Raw genomic sequence first — 25,582 nt, forward strand, 5'->3', positions numbered from 1 at the left:
AATATAAATAGAGGTTAAATAAACGAAAGAGAATGTAGAAAATACTCATAAAAAAGATTAACAAATTGAATGTGACGGTCATATGTTTTGGGTGATGCGGGCTGCTGTGCAAATTTGAATTTGGGATTGTTTGGAGATCAGCGGATGATGACGCGCTGACCAATAAAACGCGCGAAACTCTTTTGATTGACAAAAGTGCTGTCCAATCACAGGCAATGCGGAAATGACTCAATTGTTGCCTGGCAACCGCTGTCAAACAATAAAAAGGCAAAGGGTGCGAGATGAGCTCGGTGGCGCTGTCGACAGTTCTGGACAAGCACATTCGTCGCCTGTGTCTTGACCAGTTCCCCTGTGGGAAAGGCAGCTGGGTGAGAAAGATTTAAAAAATAAAACAAAAATCATCTGGACAGACTAAAATTGGGCTGGGGCTTTTTAATGTAAAACAGACGTTTGCGCTAGCAGACAAGTCAGTCTGTTTAGAAAAACAAGCATAGTTTGGAACGCTAACATAACTAAGCAATAAATAAAGATGGCTCTTATTTTTGTTTTTATTTTGGACATCTGAGCAAAGAAATCCCCATGTGCTTTTCCCGTGAACAGAGGAAGGACTGCGGCGGCGGCAGCGAGACGGAGGACACGGACACGCTGCTGGACCTGCTGAGCTGCCCGCACTCGCCGTGGCATCACGACGAGCCTTGGAGCCCGGAGGCCGCCGCCCTCCAGCGCGTGGCCGTGGCGGAGCCCGAGCGACTGGACTCCGACTTCGTGTGCAGCTACTTCAGGAAGCTGCGCATCGTCGACAAGGACGTGAGGAACCTTTCCAGTCCACTTCCAGCATCGTTCTTGTTTGCTTGTGAGTGACTGCGCGTTCTTGCTCAGGTTTCTGTGATAGACAACTGCCTGCTGAAGTTCTGCAATCTGCAGGAACTTGTGCTCAGCGCCAACCGCATTCGGGAAATCTCGGCCGAGAACCTTCCTAGAACCCTTAAGGTGTCTTGCATCACAGGCTGCGTTTGGATGAATTACACATGCTGCTGATGCTGGCTCCTACATCAGTGGTGTCTATACTCGAGACCAGTGGTTCTCAAATGGGGGTACTTGAAGGAACTTTAGTACTCGAGATTTTAAATCAAACAAACATGCAAAAATCCTTTCAATTAATTATTGAATTCATTAATTGTTTCAGGGAATTATAAGTTCGTAAAGCATTTTTTATGTTCAGTAGGTTATTCAATTTCATTATTGTAAAAAGCCAGAATCTCCCTCGCCTCCTCTCGTTACCAGTCGAGTTAATGATTTGTTTTCACATCTCTACTATGATCCCAAAAGTTGAATATTTTTGTGTGAACAAGTATTTATTCATAATTATTTCTTTTTGAGAACAGGTCTGAGACCTTATGTTAATGATTTTTGCCAGATTCTCCCCCATACTAGAATGGTTTGACCCAACTTTTCATGTGCCTCCTCTCGTTACCTGTCGAGTTAATGATTTGTTTTCACATCTCTTCTATGATCCCAAAAGTTGAATATTTTTCTGTGAACAAGTATTTATTCATAATTATTTCTTTTTGAGAACAGGTCTGAGACTTTATGTTAGTTATTTTTGCCAGATTCTTCCCCATACTAGAATGGTTTGACCCAACTTTTCATGTGCCTCCTCTCGTTACCTGTCAAGTTAATGATTTGTTTTCAGATCTCTACTATGATCCCAAAAGTTGAATATTTTTCTGTGAACAAGTATTTATTCATAATTATTTCTTTTTGAGAACAGGTCTGAGACTTTATGTTGAATATTTTTGGGGGGCAATTATTTATTAATAATTAGGTAAATGATTTATTTTTGTGATGAGATCTCTACTGTAAACCAAAAACAGGAAGCTTTATGTAGAATATTTTTCAGCAAACACATATTTATTTAAAATTATTTGTTTTTGAGAACAGGTCTGACACTTTATGTTGATCCTTTTTTGTGGACATATATTTATTGATGATTAAGTTCATGATTTATTTTTGTGAACAGATCTCTCCTGTAACCCCATAATAGGAGACTTTATGTTTGATGTTTTTCTGTGGACAAATATTTATAATTATTTTTTTGGGGGGGGGCGGGTAGGACACTTTAGGCTGATTGTGTTTTGTGGACAAATATTTATTAATGAGTAAGTTAATGATTTGTTTTTGTGACCAGATCTCTCCTATGACCCCAAAGCAGGACACTTTATATTGATTTTTTTCGTGGACTAATACAAATTAAATTTGAAAGGGTCTCAATTAATAATTCAGATAATGATGACAAGTTTTTTTTTCAACCCCAAAATGCTTTGGACTGTCTGAAAACATATTTCACAGTGGGTACATCAAAAAAGGTTGAGAACCACTGCTCAAGGCCACCATCTTACCATTTTTTTTCCAGTGTTGTACCTCCATGTCATGTTTCTTTTGTTTTTTTAACTAAATCCCCTTGAACCAACGCAAAGCCTATTTCCAACTGTGTCTTGAAGGTTTTGGAGCTGCGGAATAACCAGCTCTGCGCCCTGGGCCGCCTCGCCATCTCTCCGCCCCCTCGTCTGCAGTACCTGGGCTTGGCCGTCAACCACCTCGGATCCCAGCGAGACGTCGGTCAGCTCACAGGAAGACAATGGTTGCACTCAACTCACTTCAACATAGCCCATCCATACATTTTTGCAGTTTTCAGGCAAACTTAACTTGTTTTATTCAAAGTATTTTGTTGAAAGTATCTGGTAGCATAATAATGCAAAGGAACTATGTCAAACTGAGCGGAAGTACAGAATTTTATTTACTCAGGCCATAGCTTTGTCTATGAGAAAAGCAGTGCTTTGCTGCTATCTTGTGGTATCATTGGGTAACCATTTTGTTTGAGCTCACTTCAACAAGTCATTGACGCCAAGATACCACAAGATGGTGCCAAGGATCCATGCATGTGGAAACAAAGCTCCTCAACTCACTTCAATATAATCTTGGCATCAGTATGACTCAAAGAAATACTAAATGGAGTTCCTCAACTAACTTCAACAGCGTGTGTCCTTACTAAATGGAGTTCCTCAACCCCCTTCAACAGCGTGTGTGCTTGCGTGTGCGTGTGAAAGGCCTGAGCTGGTGTGTCTGGACCTGAGCGAGTGTGACTTTAGGGAGCAGCGCCCCCTGCTGAAGGCGCTGGGTACCCTGCCATGTCTGCGGACCCTGCTGCTGGAGGGAAATCCTTTTACGCTGGCTCCCTCGTACCCGGGCTTTGCTGTGGACGCCCTGCCCTGCCTCTGCTACCTGGATGCGGCGTGGATCGCCCCGGAGGAGCGACATCGCTACCGAGGGATGGCCACCATGACGAGTGAGATTATACCCAGTATTTATTCTGAATATTGGCAGGGTTTTTTTGTCTTTTAAACTAACATGCATCAAATGTATTATTTTTATTTTTTTAAATTAGTTTATCTTCTTAAACACTCATTTGTTCACTTCAATGTTGGGTGTCAAACTACGGCCGGGTGTCAAGAAGCCACCTGGGGGGGTGCGGCATCTACATGAGCCCCATAGGACTTGCGCAAGTCCTTAACTTTAGACTCCATCAATGATGATAGTTTTCAAAGCACCAGCTATGATTACTGGACATAAAGTTCCACTCCTCATCAATTATTTGACATAAAGTTCCACTCCTCATCATTTCTTTTTCCTAAGCATTAATCAAAGTCAACCTGTCGTCCTGGACACCCATTGTGATTTGCAGGTCTCTAAAAGGTAGTTTGTTATTTAATTATACAATTTCTTTGGATTCACATTGTTAAACAATTTGATAAAAATATGATTAAAATCCCCAAATATACACAATCTTAGTTCATTTATTAATTGGGAATAAATTAGAGACAAGAAAGTCAGGGAATTTGTTGATGAATACAATGACAAAGTACCCCCAAATCTTAGCCAAATAAACTATTGTAATTGTTACTATTGTATTCACTAATTAGTCAATCAAATAACCAACATGAAGATTGGGTTGTTAAAATGAAAATATTTGAGTATTTTGCAAAGACTTTGCCATAAATTGATGTACTGACTCTTAATACTAAATCATGGCGCATTGTAAGTTAGCCCCGGGATTTTTTCACGTTCATTTTCACGTTAGGCCTTCTGGTGGACTGGGCGTCGGCTACGGTGCGCGTGGGCGAGATGCGAGGGCTCCCGGACCCGCTGCTGGACGAAGACCCCAACGCTCCAGAATTTCCGGTGGTCAGCTACAGCTACGTGGTCTCGTACATGTTCTTCAGTCGCCAGTCCACCGCCTACCGGGTAAGGCGCTCAGATTTTCTAGAGACGGGTCGCTCTCCCGCTCAAGTCGCAGACGCTTGGAGGGCGCTGTTCGCAGGAAGTCGTGAGTGGCGGTGTGGCCAAACGTCAGAGTCAGGGTCAGGACCAGGGTCAGGACCAAGGTAGCGAACCAACGCCGTTGCCCAACAAGAAGAGTGAAAAAGTGACTGTTGTGGTCACCATGGCGGAGGGCATCCAGGAAGAAGATCCTTCATCTTCTGGTAATAATACACAATTCAGACTTTGACTAACACCACAGTCACTTCAGGAAGCGAATATGCCGGCGCTTTTTCCTCAGATTAAGCAATCGGACTCTGACTGAGTGCCCATCACTGATAAATCCAAAACACATTTGGACAGACGTCAAATAGTCCGTATTGTGAAGGTGAAACTTGGTGGTATTTTGCCTACCATGTCATGTGAATCAGAGTCCAGATACCGCACCTTGTCTCAGTCGTGGGCAGACTGCGTTGACTTTGGCGATGTGCTGTCGTTTGTCGTGCGGGACGTGAGCGGTTTCAAGAAGTTCCTTCACCAAGGATTTGACGTTTTCATTGAGCAAGAAAAGGTGAGAGCTGGCAAAAGTATTCAGTCTGTTCTCAGTAAGACACCTGAAGGAAGCACCGCGCTCTTCTTTTATGCAGAATTTAAAAGTACTCGGTAATATTCCAAGGCACAACATTAAAAATGAACTATATATGATATTAATGACTATAATTTTTTTTTACATTGTCAACATTCACAGAGGTGAAAGAGATAAAAAAGTAATGAGCCTATTTATGACAAAATAAAGTGAAAGTACACCAACCAAATATGGACTATAAAAATAAAGAAAATAGATACCTGACTGAGTTTACTAACAAAGATTCAAAAGTTCTATTGTCATATGCATAGTCATTCTACACAATGAAATTCTAAGTCTGTTCTCTTCCCCAGCAGATGACATTTCATAATCGAGCAAGTAATAAAGAAGGCAATAAAACAAAAAGACAAAAAAAATAAAGCAATAAGGGCAGTAATAATGAACCACCAATCAATGAAGAGACTTACATTCTGAGCATATTATGGAGTAGATGGAGTGGAAGTAAAAGGAAAAATATGAGGATGATAGTGCAAAATACTATGTAGTGCAAAATATCATGAAGTTAGCAGCTTTCCTGCACTGTGCAGAGTTTGTAAGGCGCATGTGTGGATGCAGTAAAGTGACTGGTGATGAGGCAGTAAAGTATTTGTAACATCACTGCTCATGCTTCCATACCAAATAAGTCTTTAAAAAAATGAACCAGAGAAAACTCAGTTTTCCTGTTTGAGTTTTAGACCCTGTCATGGCCTGTAGAGACCTCGGATGAAACGCCGGGGGAAAATGCTGCAAACAAGAAAGCAAAAAAAGTGAGTTCCATTATCTTTGAAAAAAAAAAGGATAAATCAATTTTTCTGTTCTGGTATCAGCAGATAATCAAAGTAAGATGACTCGGAGTGGAGCCAAAAAAAAAAAAAAAAGATCAGGGCATCCTTCATTCAAACACAATTTTTATTTAAAAAAAAAAAAAGCGTCACTTTCCAAAACACTCTTGAGCCCAAGGCGAAAGAGAAAGGAAAGAAACCTGTGGTGGAGCTGGTGGCCGACCCCCCTACGGCTACGGTGGTGGCATCTTCTCACGTGTCCCTACACGGCCTTCTCTGCGGACATCAAAAAGTGGACCTCCTCTGTGACTTTGGCTCCTTGCACAAAGAACCTCCCCTGGAAGATGCTTCCATGACAGACGAGGCTAGTTAGCGCTTCATTTCCTTTTCCATTTGAGTGACAGCTTGACGTAGAATTGTTTCCGTCTTGACTGGAATGAAGGGTTGTGGTTGACGTGGGACGTTATGCTTCTGATTTTTGAAGAATGAGATCGCTGACAACAAAGGCAAGGACGATTCCAAGAAGAAAGGAGGCCGTGCTGCAAACAAGAAAACGCCAAACACCAAAGGTCAGGGGTGGAGCCAGAAATTTTTCTGCGGGGGCAGGGTGACACACCTAGTGAGGGCTGGCTAAGAGTGGCCACGTGATGCATCAAGTATAACCCTTGAGGGTCAGTGAATTTTTCACTATGTACACACACACATATATATATATATATATATATATATATATATATATATATATATATATATATATATATATACACACACGCACACACACATTCCCTTTATGGACAATAATAGCAGTAAAGCGATATAAGCAAAAGTAACTATGCTGTCTTCAACAATGTTAAAAATGCATTGTATGACAAGCATAATTAACAAAATCAGCAGAGGTGGGCAAACTTTTTTTTGTTGTTGTTGGTTCGTCAGAGCTCCGCCCCCTTTCTGTCATCGTCGGTCAGTCAGCCAGACAAAATTGTTATTGACGGACCGTCGGTGTATTATTGCCCACCACTAAAGGGCGACATTTGACTTTTTTTTTTCTTGGTCTAATACAGGGGACGAGAGTGCAATTAACAATCATGTCCACTCAATGACATTATCATGGTTTACATGACTCTAAAATGGTAGATGTCAGTTCTCTTTTATAACCGCCTGCCCACCTACCACAGAAGACGATTTCATTAACATTTGTCTAAATTTCATTAATCACATACACTGTAAGTGATACAAAGTATTTCCGAGGTTGAATTTACTAAAAAAAAAACATCTTTAATTAGGGAAGAGCCAGATAAAAGATGCAAATTCGGTCTGCATTAACTGGTTCCTTGCAACGCATCCCAGAATGCTCTTAGCAGCAAGAAATGAAACCAGGACTAGAGGAGTGAGAGGCTACAAATAAATCTCTAGTAAAGTCAGCTGTTTTTTTACTGTGAATGACAAGTAATACATTGACCCAGCACAGTTAATTCACATATTTGTCTGCTGTTAGTACTGTAAATTGATGATTGTCACAGCAGGCTGATTGCAGACAGATGCAGCAATATTGCAGATAAACAACCAAAACAGTTGAACTATATTTCAATAAGCAAAAAGGGGCGTACCTTTGCAAGATATCTCTTGACGATTACGACGAATGATAAGTAAAAATTGAACCCTGCCCCAGGCCGTCACGCAAACCTTCGGCGCAGGCTTAAAACTACTGTGTCCCAGGGTCACGGCGAGGTCAAGGCAGCGACGAGGGCGGCGCCGAAACGCCCTCCCAAGATGAGACAACCACGGTGGAGCTGAGCGTGGAGCTGAAAAAGTGGCGGCACGCGTCTGAGGTGTCGCCGCTGGTGCCTGCCAACCTCTGAGCCAAGAAGCACTCTCACTTTCATTTCAACACAAACCTTTTATTCATTTGTACACAAACGCCAAAGTAGAAAGAAGCAAGGAAGAGCTTCCGAGTGTTTGGTCTGCATGCACCCCGTCAAAGTTCAATAAAAAAGTATTTTGAGGCATAGAAAAAGAAATCACTATGGCTCCCATCTGTCGCACCATTGCATCCTTCATATAGAATAATTTTAATATATCTATATATACACACACTACTCGCAAAATTTGGGATATGGTGAAATTTGTGAATGAATCTTGAATGCACTTGAACCGTCACAGCTGACCTCAATTTAGCCTGTTAGGTTTAACAACTTTCCGCGACTCATTCCCTGCCAGCCCAGTTAAAACCGATTTTGAACGTCTCTTGCCGCCAATGGCAATAAAAGTTAGGCTGACCTGTAAAGGTTCTAATGAATTGGAGGCTTAGCCAGATATGTCAGCTGAGCAGCGCAACCTTTAGTGATCAGCGTGAGGAGGCGTGCAAAAAACAATGACGTATTTTAGCCCTAAAGTCGCTTTCAAACGACGGACGGACGGAGGGAGGGAGGGAGGGAGGGAGGGAGGGAGGGAGGGAGGGGCCGCGTTCAGAACGTGCGATCGTCATTGCAGTCCTGGCTCCAGTGGCCGAACACCTCGCAGATGTCGCAGTACGGCCGCTCGGCGCCCTTGCTGCCGTGGTAGGCGGTGTGCGGCGGGGAGTCGGGCGTCTGCGCCTGCGCCGGGCAGTCCTCCGTGTCGTGCCGGTCGAAGCAGTCGCAGATGTCGCAGAAGAGGCGAGGAAGGGGCTTCTTCTTTTTCTTCTTCTTCTTGGATGGTTCCTTGTCCTCCCTGCGCAAAATCATTCAGAGATAGACTTTAGAACTGAAAAATAGGATGCCTCCTCCTCTGCCAAAATAACATTTTTGGACATTTTTGAATTCAACTAGCGGTGCAGCAATTAACCCAAAACTTACTTGGTTATCAAATTATTCAATAACACTTTTGAGAACGAGTTCATCGGTCAGAGCCATTGTCTAAATATTTCCAAATCTTCTCGTGTGTTAACTGTTTGTTTTTTCTTCATACATTTCAGTGTTTTATAGCAAATATTTAATAATTTGATCTACTATTTAAATCATTTGCAAATGTGCATATTACTCCAAAAGTTATTTTAATATTTTTGAATTTGTACTTTTCCTAAAAATGTTTCACCTTTTCTAAGATTCACACTTTGATATTTTGTATTCTCCAATGTATTTGTTTCAATACTGATAAAATAATACTAAACGATCACTTTTTATAATCTGGCATTTTTCATGTCATATCTTTGTACTTCATATTTTTTCCCCTATAACATTTGTATGTTCTGTATTTTAAAATTGTAGTATTGGCCAATTTTCTTATAGGAGTTGTGCATTTTGTGTCACCTGTCAAATCCAGTATTAAAACATTTTCCTAATAAATAACACATTTCATATTAAATATTTCACAATGGGCCATATATTTTGACTAAATAGTTTGACCTTTCTTTCTAACTTATAATTCTAGTATTTTTCTATTTTTTTCCAACACTAAACTACTTTTTTTCTTCTTAAAATACATGCACCTTTTGTCGAACTTTTCCAGTTTCTATTTTTCCCCAACACATTTCTTCTAATAGTGACAAATGTTAATAGCATAATGAGTATTCCTGACCCGTTGTAGTCGTCCGGCTCGCTGGCATTGTTGCCGTTGAGAGCGGCGGCGGCCATTTTTTCCAACTGGTCCTTGAGGTCCAAGTTGTTCTTCCGCAGGTCAACGATGACCGAATTCAGGAAGTCAATCTGTTTGACACCAAACAACAATGAAACAATCGTTCCGAGCAAAAAGGGACGGGCAATTGATAGAAAACCCTTGTGCCAATCATTTAAAAAGTTTAAATAATAAAATCACTAATGAGGGAAAATATATGCGTATGCAATAATATACAATTTATAATAAATAATATAGAGATAGTTTTAATATACAAAAGAAAAAAATGAAATACAGCCGTCCCTAAACATGAGCATGTTTATCAAGTGATGATGCCAAGTGCGAGACCAAAGACAACTGAGTGTCACCCAAACACATTTGGAAATCCCGTGATGATTTCACATATGCTTAAAGGGGACATATTATGAAAAATACAGGATACTGTACATGGAAAAAAAAAAGAAGTTTGCAAAAGCAAACGTCCGACACTCTGGAGCGCTTGCAAATGAAATATCGTTGCACATCTGTAAATACAGTACATGCCTATCATGAAAATGACAGTAGGCCTAACGGAGTTGGTCCAATTCTTTGGCAGCTAGACCGTCTTGAATTTTTGGAACAAAAGGGCAAAAGTTGAGCCGAGCTGCGATACTAGCACAGCTCTGGGTTGGCTAAAAGCGGAACTTGTCGCTTAGCCAGGTCGTCCGCCACACTGCTTCATTAACTGACAGTGACAAGTCAAATTTGGCAGCGAGGGATTAAATCAGATAGCCGCATTTCATTTTTCTACTGCACAGTGTTCTGTTGAGACGGAAATAATACTACAGGGTTTTGAGATCTTAACATTAACACTTCAATGAATCATAACTGCCTAAATTAATAAAGGAGAAGCCACTTATCCCCTTATTTTATTTGCAGTCGATTTTATAGGCTGCCATTCTGAAAAAAACAAAAAAAACAAAACAATAATATGTCTCCTTTAAGTGGCACATGCACACATGCATGAGAGACGCTGACAAAGAAACATGAACAAACCGCGGCCTGATGGTGCTGCAGCATTGCAGACAGAGAATAGCGTTGGGGCGGAAAGAGGAGAGGAAGAAAATAACAGGTTCAAATTAGAATACCATACACACGCGCACAAACAATGGCACAGTAAGACATTTTGGAGGCTCTGGGGACACAACCACATTGCACACCTGCGCAATCTAATCACATCCAATCGTCCCTACAAAAGGAGCCTTCAGAAACAGTGCTCAATGGGCATATTCATATTCAAATGTATGAATATTAGATGAAAATGGAAAAAAAATAGTTTATAGAAAAAAACTCAAAACTGTTTTGATAATGCAAATATTAGGCAACATTCAAAACCTACAAAATACATATTTTCTAAAATATATAGATTACAAAAGGAGAAATAATACAAAAAAAACAGCGACGTGAAGATAGAAGTATTAGACCAAATAATTAATATTCCTCAAAAAATGGTGGAAAATATCAGTCTTAAATGACAAATAATGTACACCTTTATTCAGACAAAAATGTTTGAGTGAACGAATAGACAAAACTATAATGATGTATGAAAAATACAAACGTAAAAATGAACATAAATAGATGGGGAAAAAGTGAACGATAAAACACACAGTTTTGACAAATATATACATAGAAATGAGATCCAAAAAAGTGCAAAGACATACCCATTACATAAAAAACGCAAAAAAAAAAAAAAAAAAAAAAAAGAATATAAACTGGAGCAAATTTTTGTTTTGGAATTTGATTAGAATGCGCAAGTATTTCACGAGGTGTCCTTTTATCATTTTTCCAATGGAGCCTCTCGAAAAGGTGATACTGAAACAAGCAACGACTTGACTCATGTTAAAAGCAGCTTGGTTCCGTGCGCCCGCCCCCGAAAGGCGAGCGCTGTTTGAAAACAAGGCGGCGCTTGGGGCGGTGCGGGGAAGCAAAGTTGACACGCAACTCGCTCGTCCCATCCATTCCCAGTTTTCGTCCCTGGCCGAGACGCGACCTACCTCGGCCTCCGTGTCCTTGTCCCTGGGTCGGCCGCCCGCGAATTCGCCTGCGCACACAAGAGCGGCGTGGCCAGGGCTTCGTCACATGAGCGTGTCCGCCACCGATATTGGGAATGAGATCAAGGACTCGTGCATCGCAAGCGGAAGCGCACCTGAGGGGGCGGCCAGCTGCTGCTCCAGTTTCTCCACTCGCTCCTTGAGCTGAGCCTTGTCCTGCTCCAAGGCGGCAACGGTTGTCTGTAAGGTCTGGGCTGAGGCACTTTGCCCGCGAGCTGCAGCCAGCTGAACAACAACAACACACAATTATTTATTTCATTAAAAATAAATACTCAAAAATCAACAAGAAAAAATACGGGGGCAAATAGAAAGTGGAACCAGCCAACCAAAACCAACTGTTACAATCATAAAGCGTATAGAAATTAATATATACAAAAATAAAACTGCACAAAATACGAATTTGAAAACTTTAAAGAAAAAAAAAAGGACAAAAATAATACACACACACACACACACAAAAAAAAGGAATCCATAAATAGAATACCAAGATAAGCACAAAAACGGGGGGTTGGGGAGTTCGGCCTCACCTCAGCCTTCAGCGCTTCCATCTGCAGCTCCTTCTCCGACACTAAGGCACTGTTTTTAACGACAGACTTTCGGAACTCGGCGTTCTCTTTGTCCATCTTCTCTTTCAAAGTGCTCTCGCTGTCCGCGCGACAAAGCCCAACAACAAAAGCAATCGTGAGCGTTGACAATCAGCACAGCAACAGCGTCTTGTTGGATTTCAATGTATTTCATTCGAAGGAAATGGGGTTGAAGTGAAAGACTTAGCAATCAAGTACCTGAAGGCATAACTTGGTAGGCTTTGAGAAGAATACAAAAAAAGTGTGTGACAATATTATTAAAAGAAAATAGTAGAAAGCTTAAAAAGTATAGAAGTGCTGTGTTCGTGTCATACCTTGTCTTCAACTCCTTCAACTGTGCTTGGAGTTTTGAGTGCTCTTCCTTGAGCTGAAGAGGGGAAGAAAAAACAATGTCCTTATGCTTAAATTACTAATATTGTAATCAAGATATTAGTTATTTATATTTATAAAGAAAAGAAAAAAAAACTGCCTATTAGAGGAAAAGAAGATCTGGCAAAAACAAATCGAATTATTATAAACAAAACATTAAGCAAAAATTTACAAAAAAATGTAACGCTAAATATCGAAACACATGCAAGGAAAAATTCATGGGTCCGGAACAATAGAGGGAAAATAAAGAAAAAAAATATCCATCCATTTTCTATAGCCGCTTATCCCTATAGGGGTCGCAGGCTTGCTGGCGCCTATCTCAGATGGCTTCGGGCAGTAGGCGGGGGACACCCTGAACTAGTTGCCTGCCAATCGCAGGGCAAAAAAAATAAAATAAAAGCAAAACAGACCAAAATGAAAAAGAATCCTAAGAATACATGAATATTAAAAACCATTACAGGGAAATACATAAAAGAATAACAAAAAAGATCAAGGAAATAATAAAAAAAATAAAGAAATAAAAAAGTACGTAGATGTTTGTAATATTTTCAAATTTTGTTTTCCCTAAACAAAGAAAAAATATGAAGAGAAAAGTGCATAGCTACAAAAAAACTAACAAAAAAAATATATATTTGGAAAAAAACAACAACAAAAAAAGATGAAAAATAACACAAAGTTATGGAAAAGGCAGGAAAAGCATTAGGAAAAAAAAACTAAAACATGGGACATACAGGACACAAAAACACTGAGAATAGAGAAATACAAATAAACTAAATGATTGACCTGAAAGAAAAAAAAAAAACAAAAAAAAACACCGCCAACAGCGTTGGAAACGGGCCAATCGGATCAACTGTGTAGTTCGGTTGGTTCATGCGTACCAATTTTCGCCCGTTTAAATGAAAATATCAGCATTGAGCGTGGATGGAGACGGAGGATAAATGGCACACCCTGATAAGCTCAGTGTGGTCCTTGTGATTGTTGTCAGCATCCTGAGTAAGCTTGTCCTTCTCGTTTTGGAGGCACTCCAGGGAGCGCGACTTGACTGACGCCGCCTCTTTCAGCTCCTCGCTAAGGACGAGCAGAAAACAAGACACCAAGCGTTGTTCAGCATCCAATTCAGATGCCCAATGAACAAATGCATAAAACGTCATTGGGGGTGATGCTCACATTTCCTGGGAGAGACTCTCCAGCTTCTGGCTTTTGGCAGAAAGTTGCTCTTTGGATGCGCTAAGCTCTTGCTGGTACTTTGATTTGTCTTGCTTTAGCTCGTCCATCTCAACAGAAAATGAATGAAAGCCATTGGCATTTTACAACAAAATACATCAGACTAACAAAAAGAAAGCGGTGTCCTCAAATCGTTCTAATCATCTCTTGCGGTGAAATAAAAGGAAATGTCATTCATTCCATAAAATCCCTTCCAATTTTTTTATTTTTTTTGCACAGTGCAATTAGATGAAGACCAAAGACTAGCACTTCAGATCCCCCAAAATTGGTCTCAAGCAATAAAATACCCAAATATACTGAAAAGAATCAGAAAATAAAAATATAACATTTGCTAAAAAGAGAAAAATACACAAATATAAGACCACATTACCTGTTTCTCCATTTCTTGCTTGGAAGAATGAAGACTCTCCAGCAGAAGCTGAGCTGCACTCTTTTCTTGAAGCAACCCATCTCTCTCCTTTGTGAGCCGCTCAAGAACTTGGGCCGTCTGGTCGGACGCCTCAGACGCCTATGGCGAGTAAGAGCACCATGAACACCGTTTGAGAATTCTTTGCCATTGGCCAAGGAGATAAAACGACAAAGTCCGGCTTCCGGCCAAGAATCTCATTTTGGTTTCTTTGTCTCTTTGCTCAATTCTAGGACAAATTAAAAATAGTATACAGTGAAACCTCGCTAAACTGTGGATGTTTTAAGTCATTGCCGGTTTTTATTGTCATAATAGCTAAGTTTTTGTGTTGCTGCTAGGTTTGTTCCAGGTAGCAGATGTTTGAAACGTCATAACCTTAAGACAGTCTCTTGATATCATGCCAGCATTAAGGTAGCATTCCATTGGGCCAAATTAGCGCTGCATTTGACCCTTTTATGGACGGGTCTGAAATGTGCGAGGGTTCACTGTATGTCGATTTCTGGAAGGACAAACAACATATAATTCAAGAAAATTAGTTAGAACAACACGTGTACGGAGTTTACGGCCTGTGGACTCAAAACGGATAAGAGATGTGGCAACCAATGCCAATCAGACATTTCATTTGACACGCCCGAAAATACATAGGAGCCGTGTAAGAAATCACGTCACGGTAAGCAACGTGGTGGAAACGGCTCTCTGAATAATGCAGAGCGCCATTAGGACGGGAAATGGTCATGACTGCGATATGGAAAAGGATCTGGCTCACTGAATATCACCATCCGGATGCTAATTAATAATTAGTTGAAAATTGTAGTCATCGCATCATAATAGCCGTATTCGTAGGGTCAGTGGATCTACATTTTGGTTTCATATCAGTGTTTAGCTTAGATTGGTAGGAATACATAGCTAAATTAAATTCCTGAACTCTGCATCGTTAAGACATTTGTGACACAGCTCTCGTACATGACGCTTTCAAAATTAGCATACAGGGCTTTGTGTTTAATTACCAAAATTCCCACAAAGATCATGTCCATAAAGTCTCTACATTTAAGAATGTTACCACAAACATAGACCACATTTGTAAAATAGTACAAAATGAGTAGGACCATTTGACAGATGTTAGGGTATTTTTGTTTTTTCAGAGTCAGCGCGTCAATTTGTTTTCCGCCAATAAACCGCAATATGCATTTCACACGTACAATGTTTGGGTAATTCTTGCACAACTAGCCGAATAGACAAAACCTTGTTAATTTCGAAGCTCGTCCATGTCTCTGCCTTTCTGTGACTCTTCCTATCTGCCCATACTATTGTTGTAATAGGCTGATGAAAGGCCCCTTTGAGAACATTGTTTGGAACCTCACATTGACATGGCAAACATTAAGGGCTGCCTTGCTCACGCCGTCAAAAATGTGAAGAGTACAATGAAGGGGAGTGTTTAAGTCGATTTTAATCAAACCAGGAAATTTGATGGCCCTCAAATGGACCCAATAGCTTGGAGTGTCGACAGTCGTCAGCAAATCGCAATGGAGCTACGGAAGGAGTAGGCCAATCACAGAAAGATGAATTTAGGAATGTACTGGTTCATTCATGGACTGAACACCTGTTAGGAATTTTGTCGCAATAGAATGATGTGCAAAAAAACAAAACAGTTGGCCTTGTATGATACTTGTATAAAGTAAAGAGATGGTGAAATAGTTGACCTGTAAAGTTGATAGTTGAACTCCTCCTGAAGTGCGACGCTCAAGCTTTTTGTGAGTACTGCAGAGCATTTCAACATGCTTCTGGGATGAATGCAAGTAATAACAATTGTAAAGAGACTTTATGGACATACTGTATTTGGTTCCAATGCTGATTTTTGTTCTTTAAACGTCAGTCGTGCCAAACCACATCAAGGTGGAAGAGTCCATCACGTTGTAAGCCCACAGAAAGGAAAGAAAGTTTGTAAGGAATGGGTGCTCTGTATGGTGAGTATGCGGAGGATGAAAGTTAAGAAAATTTGATCAAAGGCTGAAGTGAAAAACAAACAAGCGGGCATGCAGTGACATTGGCCCAGAAGTATTTCAAGTGCTTTGCGTACTAGAGGAACTAGCCAAGGAAACTATAGGAAGGAATACCTCAAGCTGCTTAGCAATGGCAAGTTTATGTTGGGACTGCAGCTGGTCTCTCTCCGCGACGGCCTCCTGGTGCCGCTTCTCCAGAGCGGCCGCGTCGGCTCTGATTGTCTTGAGATCCTTCCGCAACTTCTCGAGCTCACCGGTCATTTGTGACTTCTCGGCAAGCCATTGGGAAAGGTTCTGCTCTGAGCGACCACGTCCAGCTAGGAGCTCCTCCTTCTCAGTTTCCAGCGCTGACACTTGTTGGTCAGTCTCTTTTAATTTGGATAAAAGCTCTTGGGTCACTAGCTCTTGTTCCTTCAATTTTTCTCTTGCCCGATCAGTTTCTGCCGTTAAGGACTTATTTTGCTCTTCTGCACTCCTAAGTTGAGAGGACATGTTGTCGTTGTCACGCCGAAGTTGGGACAAGGTGTTCTGCAGCCCCTCCATTTGTTCAGCAGCCTGCGTCCTTTCATTGGATTCCACCTGGAACTGGTTCTCCAAACGATCCTTGGCCTCTGACAATGATACCGTCTGTTTTTTTAGCTCCTGGATCTCCTCAAGGAGCTGCTTCTTTTCAGTCGTTGAGGACTCCATGAGTTTTGTAAGTTTGTCGACTTGCCCTTTAAGTTCCGAGGTGGATTTTTCGAGATCGTTTTCAAGCTCGTCGCGCCCTCGAGCAAGCTCGGCTTTGGTTTTTTCCAGGAGTTCAATTTCGGAGGAACGTTTTTCCAGTTCGCTCTTGAGCTCGGCTTTTTCTTTTTTTAAGGATGTCAACTCTGCTACGACTAAATTGTTTTTGCATGTGACTTCCTCGAGTATCCCCTCTAAACGTGACTTCTCCTGACTCACATCACCTTGAGCTCTTGAGAAGTTGTCCAATTGGTCCTTTGTGGCTCTGATGTCATTCACTAACTTATCACGCTCAAGCAAAAGGGCGCTAAGGTCAGCTGTAGCTTTTGTGTGCTTCACTTCCATCTCGCTCTTCTCCCCAGCCAAACGCTCATAATCAGTTTTATGCTGCTCGAGCGCCGCCTCCAGAGTGAGTTTTTCTTTCCTCATCACATGCAGAGCCTCAGAGTTTTCAGTATTCTGCGTGCAAAATGTCTGTCTTTCTTGCTCCAAAGTTGCAGTAACCTCATTCAGCTTTTCACCGGACAGAGTCAGTTGCTGAGCAGAGAATTCAAGCTTCTCCTTCAGCTCTTCAATGTCTTTGACCAGTTCCTCCTTCTCCTTTAAGACTTTCCTCTGGGCGGCGAGTAAGTCCTCTTTCTCCTGCAAGAGGTGAAGCTTTTCAGAATCTGTCACTTCGCTACTGGTCTTTGACTCCTCCAGCATTTGGACCAGACTGAGGTTCGATGCTTTCAGATCTTCAAATTCACGGACAGAGCTGTCCAGCTCTTTCTTGGTGATGCTGAGCTTATTCTGGAGGTCCTCCTTTGTCGTCTCAAGATTCTTCAGGTTCAAGGAGAGAGTGCTGATTTCAGAAGACATGATGGCTTTTTCTTTGCTGAGCGATTCCCTGAGAGCCTGCAGTTGGGTGTTTGTCATTGTCAGATCTTCTTTCTCCAAATTGAGAGCCTGCACCTTAGCTTGCAACTCTGTGTTCTTGGCATCTAGAGTTTTTTGAACGTTTTTGGCTGCATCTAACTGTGAGACGAGCCCGCTATTCTCGCGTTCGAGTTTCGACCTGATCTCGTTTAGGTCTTCCTCCAGCCTGATGCGCTCTTTGGAGACCTTTTCAAAATCATCCAGTAGTTGCTTCTTCTTATTTTCAGCTTGCTGAGCATCCTGCTGGTTTTTGAGCAGTGTGGCATCCTTCTCCTCGTTTTGTTGCTTAAGGTTCTTGAGCTCACCTTCAAGAACGCCGGTATCAAACCGGAGTCTGCTGTTTTCATTCTGCATCTCTCGGAGACAATCATTGAGTTTCTCCAACTGGTCGTTCAGTGACTTTCTTTCTTCTTCAAAGCGCTCGCTACTGCTGATTAACTCATTCTTCTCATTTGAGAGCTTGTTTATGGTAACTTGGAGGTCCTCATTCTGGATGGATTGATCCTGGAGAGCAGACAGCTTGATCTGCACCTCTGAGAGTTGTGCCTCCAATTTGCATTTCTCAGTACTGGCATTCTCTCTGTCCTGACATTTGCGCTCCAGATCTACAGCCTGCTCTTCCACTTTTGCGGACAAACGTTTAATGTCATGCTTGGAGAAGTCGAGCTCGGCAGAAAGATGCTAGGGAAATTGAAAGGGTGGGGGGTGGGAGGGGCATATATGCAAAGTTGCACATGAAGAAAACGAAAGATGATTCCAAAATAAACCAAGCTAATATGGATGAAAGCAAACAAAGTTTGAGCTGCAAAGAGTAAAGAAAAAAAAAAAGTCAAAGATACCACAGATCAACACCAAAACTATATTGAGTAGGGGTGTAATAGTACATACCTTTATATTTTCTGTACACTATAGACAGAAGCATAACAATTTCCCACATTACCATATTAGATAAGGGACAGGAAGTGGAACTGTTCTACACTAAAAGAAACACACCTTTTCTTTTAATCTTATTCATACTTGGTTCATTACACTGCTAATAGCGGTTTTATTTTAAACTTGTTATATTATGTTATGATGATTATAAAATTGGAATGCTATGACTATTTCCGCAGCTGTTTTTGTAAAGTTTCGAATGTGCCACATATTCCAGTGGAAACCCATCCATCCATTCATCTTCTACCACTGTATTCCAGAGTAGGATCACTGGGGCAGCACCTTGAGCATGAAAGCTCAGACTTCCCTCCCCGCGACCACTTCGTCCGGCTCCTCCAGGAGGATCCCCAGGTGTTCCCAGGCCAGCCGAGAGACTGTGTGTCCTGGGTCGTCCCTGTGGGACATGCCCAGAACATCTCACCAAGGATGAGTCCGGGAGGCATCCTAAACAGATGCTACAACCACCTGAGCTGAAAGCGCTCAAAGCAGAGGAGCAGCGGCTCAACGCTGAGGCCCTTCCGGGAGACTGAGCTTGTCACCCTTTCTCTAAGGGAGAGCCCAGACACCCTGTGGAGGACACTCATTTGGGCCACTTGTATCAGGGATCTCAATCTTACGGTCACGACCCACAGCTCGTGACCTTAGGTGAGGGCCGGAACGTAGATCGAGCGGTAAACAGAAAGCTTCGCCTTTCGGCTGAACTCTTTCTTTACCACAACAGACCAGTACAGCATCTGCTGCAGTGCGGACACTGCACCTATCTATCTCACGTTCCATCCTACCCTCACTCGTGAACAAGACCAAGATACTTAAAAGTTTTCCACTTGGGGGAGGACCTCATCCCCAACCCGGAGAGGCCACCCCACCCTTCTCTGACTGGAGAACCATGGTCTCAAATTTGGAAGCGCTGATCTTCATCCCAGCCGCTTCACACTCGGCTGCGAACAGTTCCAGTGAGAGTTAGAGGTCACATCTTGAGGAAGTCAACAGCATCACATCATCTGCAAATAGCAGAGATGAAATGCTGAAACCCCCAAACCGAACCCTCCCAATGCTTTGGCTACTCCTAGAAATTCTGTCCATAAAAGTAATGAACAGACTCTGTGACAAAAGGCAGCCTTGGCGGAGTCCAACCCTCACTGGAAATGAATTAAACTTAGTGCAGGAAATGCGGAGCAAGGATCCTCAAGGGTCCGGCCAAGGGGGGGAACTCCAAAGAAATTAGCTGAAGTCTAATGATAACTGAAAACTGTCACACAGATGGTCTGGCAAGGACTTTTTAAATTCACTCTATAAAAATCTGGAATTTGGTTTTAAAAGGTTGTGTTTACATTATTCTACACATTTTAGTTTTTATGTGTATTGCAGTCAACCAATCAAAACATTGTCAGTAGGGTTACTTGAGTTATTGAAGGCAGGGAGGGATAACTTTTTTGTTCCACTGTAATTAGTTAATGATAGCATCTATATGTGATGGTATGAAATGATGATGCGGGGGTCGTGAGTGATAATGTCCAAGGGGAGAGGAAGGGCTTTTCACATGTTTACAGTCTAAATAAAAAGAAGCCACATTCCCACTTTTGTTCAATATATTACAGCCTCATTTTAAAATCGAAATTACTTTCCTATAAAAGTTACACGTAATGAATTCAACAAATGTATTATTTTTTTTTTTTGCAATAAACAACCTTCAACCAAGCAAAGGCTTGTTAAGATTGAAAAGCTTATTTTGGGGGACTGGTAAGCCAAGGTACCAGTATATTCATGTACTGTATATGTGAGTTCGAAAATTGTGACATTTTTATTTACTTCAAGGAATTAAAGGGTGTTAGAACACATGTAATTTATATATTTTCAGAAAGGCTGTAATATGATTATCATGCATAAAAATTGCAGCAATGTGAATGCTTTCTGAATGCACTGTGTAATAAATTAAACTTTTAAGTCATACCTGAAGATCTTACCATTAGGCATACCTGGAAACAAAACCCGGACCCTATCCTTACCTGAATCTTTTCCTTGTATGTCTGTAGTTCAGCCACCAGCTTTTCCAGCTCTTGGCTCCTGTCCTTAGAGGAGGAGAGCTCCTGCTTCAGACTGTCTAGTTCATTCTGCAGCCTTATGACCTCCTTGCTGTGGGACTCTGAGGCCTGCGAGAGCGCCTTTTCCTGAGACTTCTTTAGCTCCTCAGCCTCGTTCACACTCTGCTGCACGCTCTTCTCCTTGGAAACAAGATAAGAGAGGAAATGACTATTGATGATCTCATAAGAGCCTTCTTATATGTCTTTAAAGAGACAACACTGAAGAAATTACATTTTGCTACAATGTATTGATTAAAGTGTAAATGTCCTGCCCAAAAAATAGCAGTACACAGCCATTAGTCTCCAAGCAACTGCCAACAAAAGTGAGCACACCCGTTTGTGAAAATTTCCAAATCAGGATAAAGATGCAATCTTTTTGTTGTTCTTGTTTATTTGTTGAGACTTTGTAAAAAAAGTCACAAGTGTGAATGTGTGACTGTTTTGACTGAAGTCTTATGTGTGAAAGGGAACCGATCTCTCATACTGGTCACTGGAATTTCAATACGGCACTTCATGGCAAAATGCTTCATTGATATTGATGTGCAATACAAAAATGATTTGCCCAAACTTTCAGGGGTGTACCTACTTAAAAGAAAGCTAGTGTGTTCAGTATGCAAAACCGCCATGAAGGCTGTAAAAGGCAACGATTGCATTTTCCCTCGTAGTAGCAGCACTTCAACAACCCACACAGTTACACTTGTCAATCAATGTTTGAAAAAGGATCTAAACCTTGCCATGACAAGTAAAAGAAAACTTCACTGATTATTAAAGTAATTGATACATTTACCAGAAGAAAACAGAAGATGAGGCTTTACTTCCAACACTGCAACACCAATTATCTGTAGATTAAAAAAAAAAAAAAGTGTGCCTAAAATATGACTACTAACCAAGGTTGCAATCTTGTCTTGCAGAGTTTTTAGTTGAGTTTTGTGGCTGTCTCGTGTCTCACACAGTTCCTGGTCTTTGCGTGACAGATCTTGCTCTCGTTGCTCGTTGGAAAGTGCCACCTTGTTTTTTTCCTCCACCAACTGACTCTGCAACTCCTCTAGCCTCCTGAGCGAAAGAAAGTAGAAAGATTAAAATAAAATAAAAAAATCTTGTGCTTAAAAGCCATATTGGTGGCTCAGTTTCATATAAATAATAAATGATTATAATATTTTTACTGTGCTGACAGTGAAAACCAAAAATCTGTTTTAAATGGGCTGATAGCAAAAGAGTTAAGAAATTTCAAAGCTCTAGTGCTCAACACCTTTCTTTCTGCAGGAGGTCTTCGTTCATTTTGGTCAGCTGCACTGAATTGTCACCGGATGCCGTCATCATGTCCGAAATGTCTTTCTCCAGTTTACTCTTGTCCTCATTCAGCTGCCGAACCTTTGCATCAGCACCCGCCAGCTTCCTCTCTAGCCCTGAGTTGAGACCAGCACCACGGCTAACAACTTCATACACAAATATTATTTAGTCACAAAGAACCCAACAAGTGTTCTGCTTACCATTGAGCTGACTCCTGAGAGACTCAGATTCTGTGGTAAGAGTCGTGCACTGCTCTTCCTTTTTGCTGAGCCTCTCAAGGGTTTCTAACAAAGCAAAAATGTCACACTTCAAATTAAGAAAAAAAAATGGTTTGACGACTAGTGCAAGTAAACCAACCCAATAATTATATACCTTGCATAGTGTTTAGAGATTTGGTCTGCTCCTCTGAGTTTGCAGCCAACTCTTGCTTCTGTGGGTAAGAAAAATAGTGTAAGCTAATATTTCAATAGGCATTGAAGAAGGTACAAACACATTTCTGTGATACCAACTAATTTATAATTTGTTCAAGAAATTATTTAGCACACCTATAGCCTTCCAGGAGACAGGCTTATAGCCCTCACTTTTCAAAACAGTTTTTGGTGAACTTTGTTAAATTTTAAGCACTCAAGGATAGCCCTGTCTCAAACTATTGAGCCTATTATTGCGTTCTGCAATATAATCTAATAGTTATGCTGAGCTCTCATGCTATTGGGTGACCATGAATGCATCATCCCTGCTGTTATGCGGTGGGAACCAGGATATTTTGTAGCTTAAATTCTGCTTCATTTTGCCTTTGACTACAGAGCTCGTTTTGCAGTAAAAGGTGCGTTAAATGAACAATGGTATCTTAAAAAAAATGTTACAATGCTTTTGTTGCATTGTGTGACAGAGGCAATGATGGTTATGCAGTGCAAAAATGAGCATAACATAGCTCCTTCCACTTGTAAATAGCAAAGCGCTAACAAATGGAAAATAATACATAAATAGGTTATTTTTGAGGGTGTAAGGTAAAACGTTTGTGAACAGGGTCGCTCTTAACCTGAGGTTCAATTGTAGAACGCACTCAAAATATTTATGGCTAATAAAAGTGCAATTGTGATGACTAAAGAGTAAAACCCAAAATAAAACTAAATAAAAACTCACCAGGCCTCCAAGCTGCTGCTCCACAGTTTCTTTCTCCTGCTCCACACAGGCCAAACTTTGTTGTAGTGACAAAATTTCATTCTCTTTGCCCTCCAACACTGATCTCAGTTCATCAACTAACTTTTAACCAGAGAAAAATAAAATACTACATTAGAACATTAAATGAGACCAGACTTGCAGTTACACAAATACTGTAAATAACTATGACACTTGTAAATTCTAAACCAATTACCATTAGATTCAAACTCACGCTTGATTTTCTTCAGTCACTCTGGACGATTATGATTTTAATTGAATATACCCTACCGAGAAAAAAAAAAAAGAAGCTTGATTTAAAAAAATAAATAAATAAAAAATCCGTGGAGAAATCTTCAGCCAACAAAGCATAATGATTTTAAATGGGTTTAACACAAAATTATTAAAAGCTTGTGCAAAAAAAAAAAAAAGCTTTATAGGTTGTGCATACTTTGCTTAAATGCCAAAAGTAGTAATGATGCCACTTTTACAAAACACTGATTTCACGATTTAGCAGTTTCAACGCCACGATTTTTAAAAATGACAATTTAATTCGATATAATGCCCAGCCCTACTCAGTAATTACTGTATGGATTGATACCTTTGTTAAAAAGAACGGCTAAAAAAAAAAAACATAAAAAAAAAAATAAAAGGTATAATGTGTTTCAGAATATATATATTGTTGAATTCACTTTACACGGTGTTCCAGAATCTACTGGTGAACAGTAGGCTGGTATTTGTACTACCAGCATAGTTACTAAATAGAACTCACCTCAGTTACCAGTGAGTTTTCTTGATACTGAACATCTTCTAGTTGTGCATTCTGGTTGCTTTGGCTGTGACACAAACGGCGCACCGTTTGTGTCACCAATTCTTTGGTTTCTTTCTCACAGTGGACCTGTTGTGCTAGCTCAGCTCCCATCTTCTCCAGTTCTTTCACCTTGAGCTCAGCGGTATGGAGCTTACCAAGGACATCCTCCATTTCTACCAGGTGCTGGTTCTCAGCTTTGTCCACGTCCGCACGCAGTGCATCATCAAGGCGCTCCTTGTCTTCAGCCAAGGAGGCCAGCCGCTCCTTCAGCTCGTGAATCTGCTTATCGCGGGCGATAGTGACCTCCTCCAGGGCCTGTCTGTGCTCCAGCCTCAGCCTCTCCAGGGCCTCAGTGTTGTCCTTCTCGGCCTGGCTCAGACGCATGCGCAGCTGCTCATTGTCGCCAGACAACCTGACGCCGGTGGCCTGGAGTTGGGCGGCCGCCTCGCTGTGCGCCTTCTCTTGAGACTCAAGCTTCTCCTGTATGCCGGCCATCTCCTCACGCCGTTCAGCTTCCAACGTGGCCAGACGGTCCCTCAGGGAGGTGATCTGCTCCAGCAGAGGAGCGACGCCACTACCGTCTGTGTCGCCGGCGGCCTGCTGGGAGTCGAGACGAAGCTGCAGGTCAGCGACCTCCCGGGTGCGAAGTGAGAGGTCACGCTCCAGCTCCATTATACGGGATCTTTCAGACACAGTGGCAACCTTGAAAAGCAGACATCTTAAGTTCAGAAGAATCCGACCAAATGACTCTGAGTTTTGTGAGTGAAAAACCATTCAAAATTATATCAAACAATGGAAGGTACGCTCCAAGTATGAATGGAGTAAAGGTCTGGCCCAGGTCTGTGTTTCTACATAATTGGGCTGATTTTTTTTTTTAATGATCGGTCTAATACAATAATTGACAACCTATTGGAGAACTATTGACCAATTGCCGTGCGTGGGTGTTAAAAAAAAAAAATCATTTGCTGAACTGTTTTTTTTTTTTCTTTTTCTTCCTAGTGTCTTAACCCAGTGTGCCCTATATATGGAAATTTCGCCTTATAATCCATAGAGTCTTAAAGTCTGAAAAATAGGGTTTGGTGTGTGAAAATTAGTTGTTTTAAAGGTTCATAATTAATGTCACATCTCAATTATCATATAATTATCATATAATCAATATGATATTAACCATTCATCCATCCTCTATAGCCGCTTATCCTCACTAGGGACTTTGGCTTTCTGGTGCCTACCCTCAGGCATTTTAGGGCAGGAGAACACCCTGGACTGGTTGCCAGCTAATCGCAGGGCACACAGACACAAACAGCCATTAACACTCCCAATCACACCTAAGGACAATTTTAAGTGTCCAAAACACCTAGCATGCATGTTTTTGGAATGTGGGAAGAAACTGGAATGCCCGGAGAAGACCCACGCAAACACAGGAAGGACATGCAAAATCCACACAGGAAGGCCGGGGCAAGCTGGACTTGAACGTGGGACCTCTGAACTGTGAGACAGACATGCTAACCAGTCTTCTATTGAGCTTAATATTATTCATATATTTTATTAATCGTTTATCAGACATATTGTTTGAACATTTTGGGTTTTAAAATTAAATGTTTAATTCTCTTAGGAGATAAGTTTAAAAATTGTCTTGGAGTGACAAAAAAAAAAAAACAGCTTAATACAAGCGCGCTT

General features: G+C 41.2%; 2 protein-coding genes across 10 annotated transcripts in view; one reads left to right on the forward strand and one right to left on the reverse strand.

Moving 5' to 3' along the window:
• The first annotated feature begins 272 nt into the window (after positions 1-272).
• Positions 273-7,933, forward strand: LOC148429343 (leucine-rich repeat-containing protein 43-like). 3 transcript variants are annotated; one of them, XM_088434976.1, is made up of 12 exons: positions 273-368; positions 601-807; positions 880-990; positions 2,502-2,641; positions 3,108-3,346; positions 4,139-4,302; positions 4,379-4,541; positions 4,749-4,888; positions 5,638-5,709; positions 5,897-6,088; positions 6,209-6,293; positions 7,441-7,933. In XM_088434976.1, the coding sequence occupies exons 1-12, from the start codon at positions 282-284 to the stop codon at positions 7,581-7,583; spliced, it is 1,743 nt and encodes a 580-aa protein (XP_088291102.1). In that variant the 5' UTR covers positions 273-281; the 3' UTR covers positions 7,584-7,933. The 3 variants fall into 3 exon arrangements, with proteins under 3 accessions (XP_088291102.1, XP_088291189.1, XP_088291267.1); XM_088435063.1 differs by having other exon boundaries at positions 5,903-6,088; XM_088435141.1 differs by lacking the exon at positions 880-990.
• clip1a (CAP-GLY domain containing linker protein 1a) overlaps positions 7,602-25,582 on the reverse strand; it is a 33,107-nt gene continuing 15,126 nt past the window's right edge. For 2 of the 7 annotated variants that reach the window (XM_088434567.1, XM_088434230.1), the window contains 19 exons: positions 23,867-24,607; positions 23,080-23,199; positions 22,309-22,366; positions 22,137-22,220; positions 21,896-22,052; positions 21,534-21,699; positions 20,572-20,787; positions 16,103-18,313; positions 13,953-14,090; positions 13,526-13,632; positions 13,306-13,426; positions 12,304-12,356; positions 12,188-12,208; positions 11,933-12,050; positions 11,501-11,630; positions 11,349-11,395; positions 10,351-10,365; positions 9,280-9,407; positions 7,602-8,433 (listed from right to left, as the gene is read on the reverse strand). In XM_088434567.1, coding sequence (XP_088290693.1) covers positions 8,190-8,433; positions 9,280-9,407; positions 10,351-10,365; positions 11,349-11,395; positions 11,501-11,630; positions 11,933-12,050; positions 12,188-12,208; positions 12,304-12,356; positions 13,306-13,426; positions 13,526-13,632; positions 13,953-14,090; positions 16,103-18,313; positions 20,572-20,787; positions 21,534-21,699; positions 21,896-22,052; positions 22,137-22,220; positions 22,309-22,366; positions 23,080-23,199; positions 23,867-24,607 — 4,875 coding nt within the window. In that variant the 3' untranslated portion in view covers positions 7,602-8,189. Of the gene's footprint in view, positions 8,434-9,279; positions 9,408-10,350; positions 10,366-11,348; positions 11,396-11,500; positions 11,631-11,932; positions 12,051-12,187; positions 12,209-12,303; positions 12,357-13,305; positions 13,427-13,525; positions 13,633-13,952; positions 14,091-16,102; positions 18,314-18,520; positions 18,539-20,571; positions 20,788-21,533; positions 21,700-21,895; positions 22,053-22,136; positions 22,221-22,308; positions 22,367-23,079; positions 23,200-23,866; positions 24,608-25,582 lie in introns of all 7 variants that reach the window. The other 5 variants (XM_088434640.1, XM_088434409.1, XM_088434318.1 and 2 more) reach the window with 5 other exon arrangements.

This window comes from Hippichthys cyanospilos, chromosome 1 (assembly GCF_059441005.1).
Source record: "Hippichthys cyanospilos isolate Australia breed blue-spotted pipefish chromosome 1, RoL_Hcya_1.0, whole genome shotgun sequence".
NCBI classification, from domain to species: domain Eukaryota; kingdom Metazoa; phylum Chordata; class Actinopteri; order Syngnathiformes; family Syngnathidae; genus Hippichthys; species Hippichthys cyanospilos.